This window comes from Talpa europaea (assembly GCF_964194135.1).
Source record: "Talpa europaea genome assembly, chromosome: 2".
Lineage (NCBI taxonomy): Eukaryota > Metazoa > Chordata > Mammalia > Eulipotyphla > Talpidae > Talpa > Talpa europaea.
In genome coordinates this window covers 377,930-393,758 of record NC_140068.1, presented here as the reverse complement: position 1 = coordinate 393,758, position 15,829 = coordinate 377,930, and the positions used below count along the sequence as shown (strand labels likewise).

The following is a 15,829-nucleotide window of genomic DNA, read 5'->3' as shown; positions in this document are numbered from 1 at the left end:
CCCGTGGAGAGGTGCGGGCCTTGAAGCCCCCAGCCCCCCATCCACACCCCGACTCTCAGACCCGTCAACAGCCGAGCATCGTCCCCCCTCCTCCTTCTTTCTATTTTTAGCAAGGCCCAAAGCCTAAGCTGCTCTCAGGGGGCAGAAGGCATCGAACCAGGGACTCCGGAGGGTCCAGTGCAGGGGCCGTGGGGCTAACGGCCTCCCCGTCAAATCCACTTTCTCGCGCCCTAAGACCTGCCTCCTCCACCTAAACTCTCCCCCGCCCTGCGCTGCGAGGAGGCTCCCGGGGGCCTTCTCGGCGCTGCCCCGAGGCTCTGACCGGCAAGGCGCGGCCACTGTGTCCGGGCTCTAGGCCCGGTTTGTCGCCCACACGCGCACGGAAGACCTGAGTTTCCAGCTCACTCTAAGGCAATGCTGCGGGGGAGCAGCCGGAGCTGAGGGCAGCGGGACCGGGGGGGGGGGGGAGCGGGGGGGCAGGAGTGGGGGCTCCGGCGGGGGTGGGGGGTCGGGGGGGGCGCCCGCCTGGGCCTGGGGGCAGCAGTGCTCGGCGCAGGCGTAAGTGCTCCCCCCAGGCGGCCGGCCTGGGCGCGGCGCGGGCACCCACCTCTGCACTCGTACTTGAGGTCCGAGAAATAGACCATCTCTTGAGAGAAGACGAACAGGCCCAGGCGCCCGCCGGAGAACGTGTGGTCGTAGATGGGTCCCGAGTCGGCCATGACCTGTTTGCCCTCGTGCACCAAGACTCTGAGGCCAGGGAGGGGAGAGAGGGGGTACGGAGCCCCTGTGTGGGCGCGGCCAGAGCCTATCGGGGGGCAGGCAGGGCCCAGGGAGGCTCCAGCCTCCTCCACCTTTGAGAGCAGAGGAGGCTTCTGGGGGGCCTGTCCTGCCCCTGTTGGGACTCAGGTCTCTGCATGGGACCTCCCGACCCTCGGGTGCTAAAGCCCCTTCTGGGGAGCCGTGAGCAGGGCCCAGAGGGCTCCCCCCGCAGCACAGGGCCCGGCTCCAGCAGGCGGGGTGGGAGGGGACCCCAGGGCTCCGGGAACCGCTGGGTCCTGCGCCCCCCAGGAGGAGACACTGTCCCTGGCCCCTGGGACCCGGGGCCTGGATGTTCCCTCTTCCACGCTTTTCCTGTTTCCCGGAAAGCGAGCCGCGTGTGCAGGAGGGAAGGGGCGGCCGAGGCAGAAGAACCCGGAGCACGGGGTGCGCCGGCTGCGGGGGGCGGGGGGCCGGCGCCTCACCTCATGTAGCCCGTCTTGGGCCTGTGGATCAGGTGCCACCTGTAGGCCGTGTAGTCCTTCCAGCCGATGTTTTTGGGGTCGTGCCACAGAGTGCGGACCTGGGGGTGGCACTCAAGCTCAGCCCGCACGCCGAGCCTTCACGACAGTTTTACACCAACTGGGAACCGAAGGGCTGCTCGGCTGTGAGTCCCGAGTTGCTGGCTCTGCCCACACTGTAGGGGGGAGTCTCTGCGATGGGTGGGGCATGGGGCTGGGGTGCAGGTATTGGGGCACCAGGCTGGGGCGCAGGGCTCCGGGCATGGGGCTGGGTGTAAGGATTGGGGCGCCGAGCTGCGGTGCGGGGCTGGGGCGCAGGCACCGGCCCCAGATGGGCTCCCATTCCAGACCTCTGCTCCCTCACGTGGGGCCCTGGGACAAAGGCCTCAGCCTGGACGCCTGCTGGCTGGAGTCTGCCCGGGCAGTGCTGGGTCCCACATGACAGGGAGCACCAGCTGTGTCTATGACCGGGCGGTGTCCCTGGCCAGCAGGACGCCCCCCCGGAAGCCTGTGAGGACAGCTGTGGCTTGGCTCCGGGGTCGGTTCCCGGCCTGTCTCTGGGAGCCCTGGCACTTCCCTCCCACAGACCCCGGCCGCGGCCGCTCACCTGCCCCTCCGTGTTCCCCGTGTGCCACAGGGCGTTCCTCAGGTGCTCGCCTGTGCCCGTGGTGGAGTTCACCACCTTGAGGGACACCCCGGAGTAGCCGTAGGCCCGGGTGGGCCGGTCTTCCCAGTAGGTCTGGGTGACCTGCTTCCACATGACCACGTAGAAGCGGCTGCTCGACTGGTACCCGAAGACGAAGCCGGCGTAGTCGTCGTCCCGGTCCGTGTTGACGTAGAAGGTGCCGCTGAAGTCCACAGACCCAAACTCATCGAAGCCTGGGGCAGAGGACGCCTGGTCATGGGCCTGTAAGGGTGCCACAGGACTGCTGCCCACAGCCCCACGGGCACACGGGGTGGTGGCGCCCTCGCCCGTCCTGCTCAGGCTGGCACCGCAGCTGTGAGGTGCTCGGGGAGGCCCAGCACAGCTCAGCCCTGCGGTGGGAAGTCGGAGACCAACTCGGCGTGAAGCAAAATGGCCTGACACCCCCGGACCCTGGGAGGGAGGTTGGCCTCAGCTCTCCTGTCAGCTCAGGTCAAGCCCAAGGCCTTGCAACCATGCAGGCGGGGTCAGGGAGGCAGGGCCGGGGAAGGGGAGGGGTGCCGGGGAGGTGGGGCTAGATAGGAGGGAGGGGGGCCAGGTGGCAAGGCTCGCCCTCCCAAGCACACTGGGCACCCCGGGTGGGGGGGTGCGCCCTGAGGCTCACCCACTGCAATGCCAGGGTCGGAGTTGGCCGTCTGCACCAGCTCTTTGCCTTGATGGCGGATCACCCAGTTGGGGTCGATCTGAGTGGTGCCTTTGGGGTCCAGGTGGACCATCTGGAAGTTCCGGAAGTCGGTCTCACTGATGGCGTTGTTTTCCGGACACACGTCGTCGATGTCCGGGACGCTGTCGTTGTCAAAGTCGTCTTTGCAGATGTCGCCCCTCCCATCACCTGTCACCAGGAACACAGCGGTGGAGGGAGGCCCCAGCGCAGCACGCCCGCAGGGCTGGCAGCCCGGCTCGCCCCTCCATGACCTCGGGCCTCAGTGCTCGCAGGTGCTGCCCGGAGGTGGCCGCATGGGAGAGCTGGGGCGGGGCCTGGACCCCACAGAGCAGCCCACACCTGCCCAACCCAGTGCGGCCACATGTGGCCCAGTGAGGGCAGCTGAGTCTCAGCTCCCCTCTGGTCACTTTTTGTGGCCTCTTGGTCACCCCACAAGCACTCGGGGCGGAGCTGGCTCACTCTCGGGGCTCCTGGGAGCTGTGGACGCCCTTCTTTTGAGTTTTCTCATCTAGTTTTCTAGAGAGGTTGGGTGGGGGCTGGGGTGGGGTGAGGGTAGGCCGGAAGGGTCAGGTGGGGTGATGGTGCAGCTGCCAGTCACGGGCTACAGTGCTCGTTCTGTCACCGGAACCACCGGGTCAGTGGTGGCGCCGCGGCCGCGCTGGTCTCTCCTGGCGCCACCACAGTCGGATGGGGCAGTTGCGCCTCGGAGCCCTTCAGGTAACAGGCACTTGCTGGTCGTGGAGTGGACCAAGCAGGCGTGAGCTGTGAGCTGACTGGTGCCAAATGGCCCCATCAGCCACGGGATTGAAAAACGGTCCAATCGGCCGTGGGGGTGGGGCGCCCCGCGAGGACATAAGCCAGGGTGGGTGCAGCTGAGGGAGCAACTGCACCAGCCCCTGAAGACAAGATGGCTCCAGCCTCTGAAGGAAGAAGAAAGAAGGGCCGACTCCGCTCCTGGCTCCGAAGCAAGAGGAAAAGCAGCGTCCAGCGGCCGCCCTCCAGGAGGGAGCGGAGCCGACGACCTCTGCAGGGACGGGCCTCCGTCTTTCTCCATGCCTGAAGGGAGCCCCAGAGCCCCGGCCTGGCGGCGCAAAGAGCTGTTGCTGCTGGTGTCGCCCGACAGCTCACACAGAGCTGTGACACTGGGTGTCTCTGACACGGCCCCTGCGGGACCAGTGGTGACCATCACACTGGCCAGAGCTGCCCAGCACTCCTGGTGACCGTGGTGACCATCTGGGTGGTGACCACATGAGCTCTTTGTCTCCCTGTTTGTAAAATACACCCCGGGGTGGCTGTTCCTGGAGCCCGAGGCCTGTGGCAGTTGTGCGTGTGGGCGAGGCCCACAGACTGACCTGTCCTCTTACTGGGCCCTGTCCTTTGTTAGGGCCTGGCCCTGGGTTTTGGTTTGTGGCCTTTGGGGGCTTTGGGGGCTTCTCTGGTCTCAGAGCCTGGACAGGTGGACAGCCGTTCCATCACTCCAGCCGCCCTCCTGGCCTGTGGCCTTGCAGCCCTGTCTACCCCTGTTTCAGTCCTACAGCCAGTTAGGATTTATTCAAGCACCCGTTACCATGCAGATTGTTCTAGAAGAAAATGAGAATCAATGTCAACTGAAACTCCTCCCCATCGTACTCCTCAGTCTGTGCTCAGTTCCCTTTGTCAGCAGCATCGCGCTGACGCCCTGTGAGAGGTGGGCCCCCGAGATGGGCCCTCGGCCCTCTCCAGGCCAGCAGCCCCACCCTGCCCAGCGGCTGTGGGAAAAGACCTCTGCGGGTCAGGACAGAGCATCCTGGGGCTCCCTGGGGGGCCGTCAGACCAGGAACCCTCCTGTGCTTCTCAGCCACGTGGGCTCAGTCACCAACACACCGTATCTGGGTGCCCCTGGGGCCCCCAAGCCAGCGGAACCACTAGGACTCAGGAGCAAAGGCACCTGTGCCCCGCGCCGAGCACCACTCCCGTGTGCCAGCCGCGAGACGCCTCCTGGGGCCCTGCCCTCCGGCCCAGCTGCCGCAGCCCCGCCACACGGCTGCTGGGCCACAGCGTCTTTCTCACATGTCCTGCCATGTCTGCGTCCTCGAGCACCGCTGCCCGCCCTCCCTGCAGCCACTTGCCACCACTGCCCAGCTCGCGGGGCGCCTCCTCCCCGGGGCTGGCGCAGCCTGAGACGACCGGGCCTGCGGCCGCGCTGCAAACCCACCGTCCGTGTCCTCCTGGCCGGGGTTGAACACCAGCCGGCAGTTGTCCCTGTCGTCGGGGATCCCGTCGTTGTCGTCGTCGGAGTCGCAGGCGTCGCCCTGGCCGTCCTGGTCGTGGTCGGCTTGGTTGGCGTTGGAGATGTAGGGGCAGTTGTCCTGGTTGTTCTGGTGTCCATCCTCGTCGATGTCCTCGTTGTTGTCACACTGGTCTCCCACCAGGTCATTGTCCACATCGGTCTGCAGGCGGCCGGCGGGGAGAGGGATGTCCAGTGAGGCCGCCACTGCCGGGCCCGGCCTCTGCCACCCTCGGCCCCAGGCGCAGGGCTGGTGGGTGCAGGCCTCAGGCAGAGCCCGCCTGCCCCACGGGCCCCACTGCCCCTCTCAGACCCGGGCGCTGCAGAAGGCCCCGGAGGCGACGGAGGCAGCCACAGGGCCCGGGACCAGCAGAGGCCCTGCCGGGGGCCCGGCGCGCCTCGTGGACCCCACAGGCCGCAGAGGGCAAGAGCTGTGCTCGGGGCTTCCCGGGGCCACGGACACCGAGGCTGTACCTGACACCCGGCCATCTCCTGGCCGCTCACCTGACGCGCCCCTGGCCAGGGCCTGGCCCCCCGGCTGCCCGGCCCGCGGTACCTGGTCGGGGTTGTGCACCAGCGGGCAGTTGTCGCAGTGGTCGCCCACGCCGTCGCCGTCCGTGTCCCGCTGGTCCGTGTTGTACACGTAGGGGCAGTTGTCACGCTCATTGAAGACGTCTGCGGGGCGCGGGTGAGGAGGCCGGTGGTCAGCCCCGCCCCGCCCGCCTCGCCTCACGCAACCATCGCTCACATGACAGGCACAGGACGGAGCCAAGCTGGCCACGCCCGGTGGGCAGGCGGGACTGACCGTCCCCATCGATGTCCACTGAGCAGGCGTCGCCCTCCCCGTTGTGGTCGGTGTCGATCTGGGCGGGGTTGTGCACCTGCGGGCAGTTGTCGCAGCGGTCCCCCACCTCGTCCCTGTCGTAGTCCAGCTGCCGGGGGTTGAAGAGCAGCGGGCAGTTGTCCTAGGGAAGGGCGAGGGGGTTTCAGAGAAGGCCGGGTCCTCGCGGGGTTCCCCCGGGCGTCCGGCACCCCGGTCAGGCAGTGCTGGAGAGGAGGCAGCGGGGCCGGAGGACACGCCTGATGCCCCGTCGTCCATTGGCGTGTGGACACGCGTTTCCTGGCTGCGGGCGCCCCACTTCCGGCAGAGGCCGGGGTGCGAGCCGCCATGTTAAATCGTTTGTTGTGCAGGAAAAGGCCTTTCCTCGGACATGGCAACACGCTCGGGCCCGAGGGGCAGGCGGCCCCCATTGGCACAGTGAGGCGCAGCTCAGCGGCTTGCGCTGTGGCCCGGGCTCTTGCCTGCACCGGCCTCAGGAGGGCCTGATGCCCTGGTGCCACGGAGCACACCCTGCCCGCGAGGCCCCCTGCCAGGCCCCCCGCCCCGGTTAGGCCCCCTGCCAGGCCCTCCAACCCCCCGTCAGGCCCCGCCAGGCCCCCACCCCCGTCAGGCCCCCTGCCAGGCCCCCCACACCCCCACCAGGCCCCCACCCACCAGGCCCCCCTCCAGGCCCTGCTCCTGGGCCCCGCCCACCTTCTCATCCGTGACCCCGTCGTTGTCGTCATCCTCGTCACAGGCGTCGCCGGCGCCGTCCTGGTCAAAGTCTTCTTGCCCGGAGTTCGGCAGGAGCGGGCAGTTGTCCTGCGAGGGGCGCTGGCGGTCAGGCCCCAGGCGGCCAGAGCAAGCGCGGGCGTCCCTGGGGGCAGGAGCCCCAGCACAGCCTGCTTCTGGGGCTACCTGGGCCGGCCGCACCCCACAAGTGGGATGGGGCCCCCTCCGCCCACACCCGAGGCCCCAGTGAAGGCACCGACGGGCGCGGAGCCAGCCCGCCCCCCCAAGAGCCAGCCCGCGCCCGTCCCCCGCCGTGGCCGCTCAGAGGGCCCGCCAGAGCACGGCCTCGCCGGAGCCCGCGTCCCAGCGCGCGGACAATGTGGGTTTCCGCTCCGTCCGCTGTGACGACTGGACACTGGGCCAAGCGGACGTCAACACCAGGGCGGAGGCGCCAGGCGCAGCCCCGGGACCGGGCGGCACGGGTGGGCCTGGCAGGACGGGAAGCAGGACTGAGCCCGAGGGCCGGCGCCCAGGGCAGGGACGTCGTGGGAACAGCAGGGTCTTGCCGTGATTCGTCCTCAAGTGACCCGCACCCTGGGGGACGCGCGGTCTTGGCGTTGAACTGCCTGAGTTTCTGCGAAAGCTGCAGGAGCTTGGCGAGGCCTCGGGACAGGGCCCGGGGCTCAGGGATGCCGCCCGCAGCCCCTGACCAGCGCCTCTCCGTGCCCGCAAAGGTGGGGCCGCGGGGGAGCCGGGGGCCCGAGGGTTTGGGGCTCCCCGTTGTTAGACCACTAACTTGCCCCAGGTAGGCTGACCTCTGAACCGGCCCCCGCGGCCCCACCTGGACGCAGTGGTAGCTGGCGTTGGCGGCGCACACCAGGCTCCTGTTGGGCCAGCCGTCCAGGTCCGAGTCCTCCCCGCAGATGCGCCCGTCGCCCGCGTAGCCCGTCCGGCACTCGCACTTGTACATGGGGTCGCTGAAGTGGCCCAGGTACACGCACTCCGCGTGCCGGTGGCAGCTGTGCGTCCTGTCCTCGCAGGGGTTCTCGGGCTCGCACACCTGCGGCGAGGGCGCGGCTCGACGGGGACCCCGACCCCCGAGCCCCACCCCACAAGGGCCTGAGCCGCGCCCGGGCGGGGGCAGCCGCTGCGGTCAGGGCGGCCGAGGCGAGGCCCCACCGCGGCAACCCCTCCCCCACGCCGAGGCATTCCAGCCCCCCCCTGCCCCCTGTCCCCCGCCCCAGCCGGCCCGCCCCGGGCTCTGGCCCCCGCCCAGACGCCTCACCTGCTTTCCCGTCCTGGCCGCCTCCAGGCCGACCCCGAAGGGCTGGCTGCCCTTGTAGCGCGGGGGGCAGGGCAGGCAGTGGAAGCCGGGGTTGGTGTTGACGCAGCGGGGGGCCTTGCCCATCGGGAAGCAGACGTCCGGGACCACGGCGCACTGGGGGGACACGGCGCGTGAGCCCGGCCGGCACCCCCCCCCGCCCCGGCCCCCGCGGCGCCCACACCCACCTCGTCCAGGTCCTCGCAGTGGGTGCCGTTGCCCAGGAGGCCGGCCGGGCAGGAGCCGCAGGACCAGGACCCGTCGGGGAAGCTGTTGCACTCGGCCCCGGGGAAGCAGGGGTTGGACAGGCAGCCGTCTGCGGGGCAGGGCGGCCCGTGAGGCGGGCGGAGCTCCACCGGGGGCACCTCGCCGGGCGGCGCCCAGGTGGGGAGACACTCCCGGCAGGCTCGGCTGGCACGTGTGGGGACCTGACTGGGAGCACACACGCCACGCACGCCCTCCACGCACGCCCTCCACGCATGCCTCCATGCACACCTCCATGCACGCCCTCCACGCACACTCACCACGCACGCCTCCACGCACACTCACCACGCATGCCTCCACACACACACAACACGCACGCCTCCATGCATGCCCTCCACGCACACACACCATGTATGTCCTCCACACACACCATGCACGCCTCCATGCATGCCCTCCACGCACACTCACCACGCACACCTCCACGCACACTCACCACGCATGCCTCCACACACACACAACACGCACGCCTCCATGCATGCCCTCCATGCACACACACCATGTATGTCCTCCACACACACCATGCACGCCTCCATGCATGCCCTCCACGCACACTCACCACGCACACCTCCACGCACACTCACCATGTACATCCTCCACACACACACCACGCACGCCTCCTTGCAATGCATGCCCTCCACTCACACACCACGCACACCCTCCACGCACACCCTCCACGCACACACACCACAGACACCCTCCGCACATACACACCACGCACGCCCTCCGTGCACACACACCATGCACACCTTCTAGGCACGCCCTCCATGCACACCCTCCGAGCACACCCACCGATCGGGCAGCGCCGCTTGTTGCACATCTGCTGCTGCTGCGGGGCCCCCACACACGCCTTCCCACCGTGCTGAGGCTCGGGACTGTTGCACCCGCGTGTCCGCTCCCGGATGCCCCCAGCACAGGTGACAGAGCAGGCTGACCACGGGGACCAGGGGCTCCACTGGCCATCGACTGCAGAGAAGCGCAGAGGGGGCGCTCGGGCTTCCCGGAGGACCCGAGGACGGTGAGCAGGCCCTTCCCCGGCCCGCGGGCGCTCGGGTCACGTGGAGGGCGAAACTCCCAGCGTTTGGGTTTCCTCCAGGCGAGACTGCGGCTGGGCCAGGCCCTGCACGGGCCGCGGGCCGCGGAGGGGCTCCCGGGAAGCCACATGAGCCGCGTCCCTCAGCGCCCCGCTCCGCCCACACCCCACCCCCAGGCCTCTGCGGGCGGCTCCGGGGCCTGGGCCTCGACTCCCGCCGGCAGGAGGAGGCCGGCCCTGGACGCAGCCCGGCTCACCTGGGCAGGGGCTGCCCTGGCAGCCCCGCGTCTCCCGCCCGCCGCCTTTGCAGCTCCTGCCCCCCAGCTGGGGCACCGGCGAGTTGCAGAGCCGGATGCGCGTGATGTTGCCGACGCCGCAGGTCACGGAGCAGGACGACCAAGGCGACCAGTGGCTCCAGCCCCCGTCCTGCCGGACTGGCGCGGGGGAGTGGCCGTGAGCCCTGGGCCCAGCAGGCGGCGGCCCGGCCAGGCTGGCTGCTCCCGGCCCGCCCGCCCGCCCGCCCTCCGCCCGCAGCCCCGCGCCGCCTGCACTCACTGCGGTGGTCGCACTGGCCCAGGCTGCAGGCCCGCGTCTGGATGGACGGCCCCAGGCAGCTGCTGCTGGTGGCGTCGCAGGAGCGGCCCCTCTGCTGGGTGCCGGGCCCACAGGTGGCCGAGCACTCGGTCCACTCCGCCCATGGGGACCAGCCCTCCTCGCCGGCCGCTGCCAGGGACAAAAAAGCCATCAGGCTCAGGACCAGCCGTCGCAGTAGGATAGGCCCAGGCGCCTGCGAGAGCCAGCGAGCAAGTGGATGGACAGACAGAGGGACAGACGGGACGCTGGGGAGCGGGCTGTGTCCAGCAGGGGCCGGCGGGGCCGCCCGAGCAGCCGCTCACAGCGCGTGGGGCAGAGGCCTGCTGTGCGCCCGGGGTTGCCCGCCTGTGCCCGGGCCAGGAGGTGGCTGAGCTCACGTCTGCTCTGCCCTTGACCAGTGGGAGTGCGGCCAGCCCGCGCCCGTGACGGCCAGAGGACCGCCGGCCCCCACCACCTCCCTCGCTGCGTGCGTCACGACGCGTTTCAATTCGGGGGTGAAAGGACAGGGCACTGGAGGAGCTCCAAGGCCCTCCAAACGCGCCCAGCAGAGGCAGTGGCTGCGCAGGGGCTTCTCGGGGAGCCGCGGCCCCCAGTGAGGACAGCGACTCAGCAGCGGCTGTCCCGCCCTGCCCTGCCGAGGGGCGCCGCGCTGCTGACGCTGCGAAGACAAGTGTCCGCCCCCCGCCCTGCCCTGCACCGTCCCCTCATGGGCACGCGGCGCGCACTGGCCGCACAGGCCGTGCTGCTCACGCGACACCCCGGAGGGCCCGCTCCCGCCTGCTCCCGCCGGTGACGGTGACCCTGAAGCCCAGAAAATGCATTTTGCTCAAAACCACGCGCGTGAGGGGTGGGGCTGAGCTCCATGTCCATCCTGCACCCACACGTGGGCCCCCGAGGAGAGCGGCTTTCTCCAGCCCCTGGCTGCCTTTGCCCCCCAAGGTCCTGCGGGCCGTCCTGGGCGCCGGTGAGGGCGGGCGGCGGGGGCAGTGCCGGCCACTTCCTCCCCTCCCCTGCACATCTGCTCAGCCCCGGCACCCGCGGGCCGTCCGGGCACTCACCGTGGGCGCAGGAGGGGCAGCACTCGCCCTCCACGAAGGTCGGGTGGGCGCAGGTCGCGGGCGGGCATGTGATCTGGTGGCAAACGGTCTTGAACTTCTGCAAGTGAAGATGGAGTCACCGCGGGACCCGGGAGCCGCACGGGCGGCTTGAATCCCAGCCCGCGGGGGGCGCCCAGACCTGAGAAGGGCAGCCCCGCCTTCCCCCCCGAGCCGGGGCCCACGGGCGCCCCCGCTCCCTGCGCCCGCACCCACCCTGAGCAGTGAGGACACCCGGACCTCCCGGAGGACAGCGCCAGGGCCTGGAGGGCAGCCTCGTGCCCTGGGCTGACACCCGGCTCCTGCCGCTCCCGGCTGACCGCCTCCAGCGAGCGAGTCGGGCCAGGGGCGGTGGCCGGCAGGTGACCCTGCCCTGCGGGGGCGAGTGCGCCCCACTCTACAGGAGCCCCCCTTGAAGGAGCCCTGCCCACAGGCAACCCGCCCCGCAGGCGCCCACCTTGCAGGTACACTTGGTGCAGCTGTCCACCACCCAGGTCGCATTCTCTGCGAAGACCCGGCCGTCCTGCCAGCAAGCGGTCATGTTCCTTGTCTTGTGAGGACCCCCGATGAGCTCCCAGAAAAACTGGTTGTCGCTCGACTGGAAGACGCAGCGAGGTCAGCGCACACAGACGCGGCCTCGAGCGCAGACAGAAGAGCCGAGCCCCAGGCCCGCGTCGCGAGTGGAGTCAGGACGCCCCCCACACGGGCAGGGACACGCGGGGGACAGGGCCTGGGCCGGGGTGGCCGGGGCGGGCTTGGGGCCGGGGCGGGCCGGGGCCGGGGCGGGGGGCCGGGCGGGGCGGGCACCCACCACCGCGCGCAGGTTCTCGTGCAGCTGGTCCACCACCAGGCGCAGCCCCTGCAGCTCGCGGATGGCGCGGCCCAGCTCCTCGCACGAGTGCTCGCACACGCCGGGGCCCAGCAGCTCGGCCGGGGGGCTCAGGCGCAGCGTGTCCGTGTCCTCGCTGATGGCGTTGGCCTCCGCTGCGGGGCACAGGGGGTGAGGCGGCCCGTCCGCCCCGGGGCCGCGCTGAGGGCGCCACGCTACCCGGTCACCCTCTCAACTGGCCTCTGCCGCCCGCTCTCTGCGCCCCTTACGGCCCTCTTCTGGGGGGGCTTCGCCAAGACCGCCGCCTCTTCCTGCCGCCCTCGCTGAACTCAGCCCCTTCAGGGCGGCCCCAGACGGCAGCCCTTGGCGGCCTGGCCCCGGCACAGACACAGAACCTGTCCATGGCGACTCAGGAGTCCCCACCCCAGCCCTCCGGCCCCCCCCACTCTCCCACGGCCCAGCCTGGCACGCTCTGGGTGGGGGCGCAGCCGGGGTGCGCGGGCCTCCGGGGCTCAGCTCCATATTCCTAAGAGGAAAGTCAGACTCTCTCTAGGTGACTCCCAAGAAGTGACGCCCGCGTTTAAAGGGCAGCTCAGGCCTCACGGCGGGACGCGCTGGGCGCTGGGACCTGGGCCCGGGGCCGGCCAGCCAGGCGGGGTCTGCCTGGCAGCGAGCGCCCCCAGCGGCAGGGACAGGTCAGAAACCCCTGAGAGGCCGCAGGCGCCTCGAGGTGACCTGATGCCCCCAGCGTGGACGCGCCGGGCCGGAGCCCAGCCTGCACGAGCCAGGGCCACCCTCGCGGGCGAGGAGAGCTCCAGGTCAAGGCAACGTCCAGGGGTGACCCTGCCCGCGGCTCCCCCCTCGGCACCCACCTCCCTGGCTGGGCGGGCAGCCCTTGCCGCCGAGGACGTCCTCCACAGACTCCTCAAACACCAAGTGGACGCTCTGCAGCAGGCCCTGGGGGCACAGGGAGGAGGGGCGATGGAGCCGCCAGCTGGTCACACACGCCTGGTCCCCTGGGGCCGCCCGGTGCTGACTCAGCTCGGGTGCCACCCGGGAAACAGCAGCATGCGTGGGCCCTCCCGCCCCGGGGTCGACCCCCCCTGCCAGGATGGGTCCGGTCCCCTCGCCGGGCGCAGCACAGGGCGGCCGGGCCAGAGATGGGACGGGGGCCGCCGGCCGCACCGGGGCAGCTGCCCGCGGAGGACACGCTGTGGACGGGCGGGTGTGCGCGGCCCCGTGGAGCCGGGGTGCAGCCGTGGCCTGGGCGGTGTCCCGCACCTGCTGCCCCCGCAGCACGTACCCGGAAGTGGCTGTCCCGGGCAGCGCCTTTGGCCACGTACATCCTGCCCTTCTCCGCCTGCAGCCACTCGTAGAAGGGCTCGTCCAGCGCCACGCTGTCCACCAGGTCGCAGCCCACGTGCAGGCTGAAGGTGCCCCCCGCCACCTGCACGGTGATGTCCTTCCACTGGGAGTCGGCCAGGCCCACGTCCTCCAGGGACAGCTGGTGCGGGCCGCTGCCCGTCCAGTAGGTGAGGTCCAGGCTGTCCGCCGGGCCATCGGAGACGATCTCGAACTGCCGGTGGGCGGCGCCGGGGCCCTCGAGCGCCAGCAGGGTGCCCCTGGACTGGCCGTCCTGCTTCAGGCGGGCCGTAAGGAAGAAGCCGTCCAGCCGCCGCGCGGCCTCGGCGATCCGGCCCAGGGCCTCCGCGCCCACCGGCGGGATGTAGTCGAACCGCACGAAGCGGTAGGCGGGGGCGCCGGGCTCGGGCCCCCGGAACTGCTTGGCACCGATGGTCTTGCGGTTGATGTTGCTGACGCTGAAGAGGTCAAAGGACGCGCCATCGTCCTGGTGACCGGCTGTGGGGGACAGAGGCGCCTGGTCAGGCCCCGCCACCCAGCAGGGCTTCTGGGGCAAGCAGTGTGCCCTGTGCAGACCCCACAGGCCCCGCCATTCCCCCAGAGCAGGGCTATGGGGACCCCTCGGCTCTACGGTAACCCAGAAGACAGCCCGAGAAAAGAAGCCCCCTCGGGATGGTCTCCCCAAAAGCAGCTGGATCGCTGGACTCCAGGCATCTCTGATGGACTCAGGGCCATGGGGGATTTTGTGCAGCCCTGCCCTCCCCAAGAGGACTGCGGGAGGCCAGGAGGCCTGGGGGCGGCCAGAGGAGGCCGGGGGAGGCCCAGGGAAACTGGGGGAGGCCAGGGGAGGTGGGGGGAGAGAGGTGGAGGCCGGGGGAGGCCGGGGGGAGGCCGGGAGAGGCCGGGGGAGGCCGGGGGGAGGCCGGGAGAGGCCGGGGGAGGCCGGGGGAGGCCGGGGGAGGCCGGGGGAGGCTCTAAGTGAAGGTTCCAGCCCCATCCAAGCTGCCGGGAAGAAGAGCGTCGGCCTCCAAAGCAGCAACAATTTGAAGACTTCAAACAGTTTGCTGCGGAGAACGTTCAAGCCGGGCGGCTTTCACCTGACGTGGGCAAGTGAGAGCCCGGCTCCCCGGCCGCTGGGCGAGTTGAACCCGCCGCCCCGCCAAGCCGCTGACCACAGGCCGCGGCCACCGTCGTCGTCGGAGCCCGAGCCCAGCACATTCGCTTTCCTGCCGTCCCCACGGGCTTGACCGCAGCCGCAGCCGTGGCCCATCGCATTTGGGGGGCGTCCGCGGTGGCAGCTGGGAGGCCGCGGGCGCGGGCCGGGGGCGCTGCCCTCACAGGCTCAGGCGCCACTCTCTAGGGAAGGGCAGGGGCAGTGGCGAGCGCTAGCCGGCACCGCCCCCGAGGGGCCGTCTGTCGGCCTCCCGGACCCGTCAGCAACGACGTCGAAATCCACCCCTGGCTGGGCGCCTCCCGACACACCTGCAGCAAGTTCTCGCAATCAAAAAAGCCTCACGCGCGAGGAAGGCCTGCCCGTGGCGCCCCGTGTGCCAGCCCGGGGGATGGCAGCGGGGCCGAGCTGTCCTCGCTGCGTGTCACGTGGCCATGGGAACCGGCCGCGGAAAATAAATGCGGGGCCACTTGTGAGTGGGGAAAGGCGGGAAGAAAACAAACTGTGAGGCAGGGAGCCCCGCGAGGGCGCCTGGGGACCCCGGGAGCAGGAGCCAGGCCATGGCGCAGGGCGAGGCGGATTCAACTTAAAGAGTAAAAATAATAAATAAATAATAAATTAAATAAATAAAAGTTTTTTTTAAAAAAACAACCCCCCCAAGGCTAAGTGCACGGCAGAAGCACACTCCGGAGGGGGAGCCGAGGCCAAGCCCGGGGTTCCACATTACACGGATGCACGTGCTAAATGCGCACGTTTACTTCAGATGAAGCTCAGAACATTCTGGCAAGTTAGACTCCCCGGCCACGGCTTCCTGGACGAGCCCCTCGTCTTTCGGGGCAGACTCTTTCATCTTTTGGGGAGACCCTCATCGTTCAGGGAGCCCCCCTGCAGCCCAGGACTGCACTCACCGCGAGCAACCGAGGCCCACAGGGCCAGCAGGACCAGAGCCCAGGCCATCCCGCGTCCGCCCAGCACCTGCAGGGGAAGACACTGGTCAGCGGGGACAGGGGCACGTGCGGTCGAGGTGACACAGCTCGTCGTAATCCCCGTGTGGTGTGTGGGTGGTGGGTGGTGTGTGTGATGTGTGTATATTGTGTGGTGTGTGTGTGGTGTGTGTGGTGTGTGTGTTGTATGTGATGCATGTATATTGTGTGTGTGGTGTGTGTGGTGTGGGGACGGTTGTGTGGTGTGTGTGTGGTGTCTTTGATGTGTAGGGTGTGTGTTTTTTGTATTTGGTGTGTGTGGTGTGTATGACACGTGTGTGGGGTGGTGTGTGTGTGGTACATATGGGAGGTTTGTGTGTTGTGTGTTTGTGGTGTGTGGTGGGTTTGTGTGTGTGTGGTAGGGTCTGTATGTGTGGTGTGGGATGGTGTGTGTGGTGTGTGGTGTGTGTGTGGGGCGTGTGTTTGTGGTTGTCGTGTGTGTGGGCAGAGTGTATGTGTGGTTGCAGTATGTTGTGTGTGTAGTTTTTGTGCGTGTGTGTGATGTGTATTGTGGTTTGTAGTATGTGGTTGTATGTGTGTATGTGTATGAGGTATATGGTGTGAGTGTGGTGTGTATGGTGTCTGTGGTGCGGTGTGTGTTGTGTGTGTGGTTTGCAGTGTGTGGTTGTGTGTGTGATGTGTGTGTGAGATATGTGGTGTGTTTGTGGTGTGTGTGGTATCTGGTGTGTAGTGTGTGTGGTTTGCAGTAATGTGGTTGT

General features: G+C 69.2%; 1 protein-coding gene across 1 annotated transcript; it reads right to left on the bottom strand.

Annotated features, from left to right (window-relative positions):
• Positions 1 to 351: 351 nt before the first annotated feature.
• Positions 352 to 15,084, bottom strand: THBS2 (thrombospondin 2; the record flags this gene model as incomplete). The annotated part of the gene is made up of 21 exons (XM_084228784.1): positions 352 to 437; positions 608 to 747; positions 1,242 to 1,339; positions 1,885 to 2,156; positions 2,585 to 2,812; positions 4,839 to 5,073; positions 5,467 to 5,585; positions 5,716 to 5,875; positions 6,445 to 6,552; positions 7,304 to 7,522; positions 7,748 to 7,900; positions 7,972 to 8,099; positions 8,837 to 9,010; positions 9,335 to 9,511; positions 9,633 to 9,800; positions 10,730 to 10,826; positions 11,223 to 11,363; positions 11,577 to 11,749; positions 12,467 to 12,551; positions 12,898 to 13,454; positions 15,036 to 15,084. 21 exons carry the CDS (start codon positions 15,082 to 15,084, stop codon positions 352 to 354), a joined length of 3,567 nt encoding a protein of 1,188 aa, XP_084084910.1.
• Positions 15,085 to 15,829: the final 745 nt, after the last annotated feature.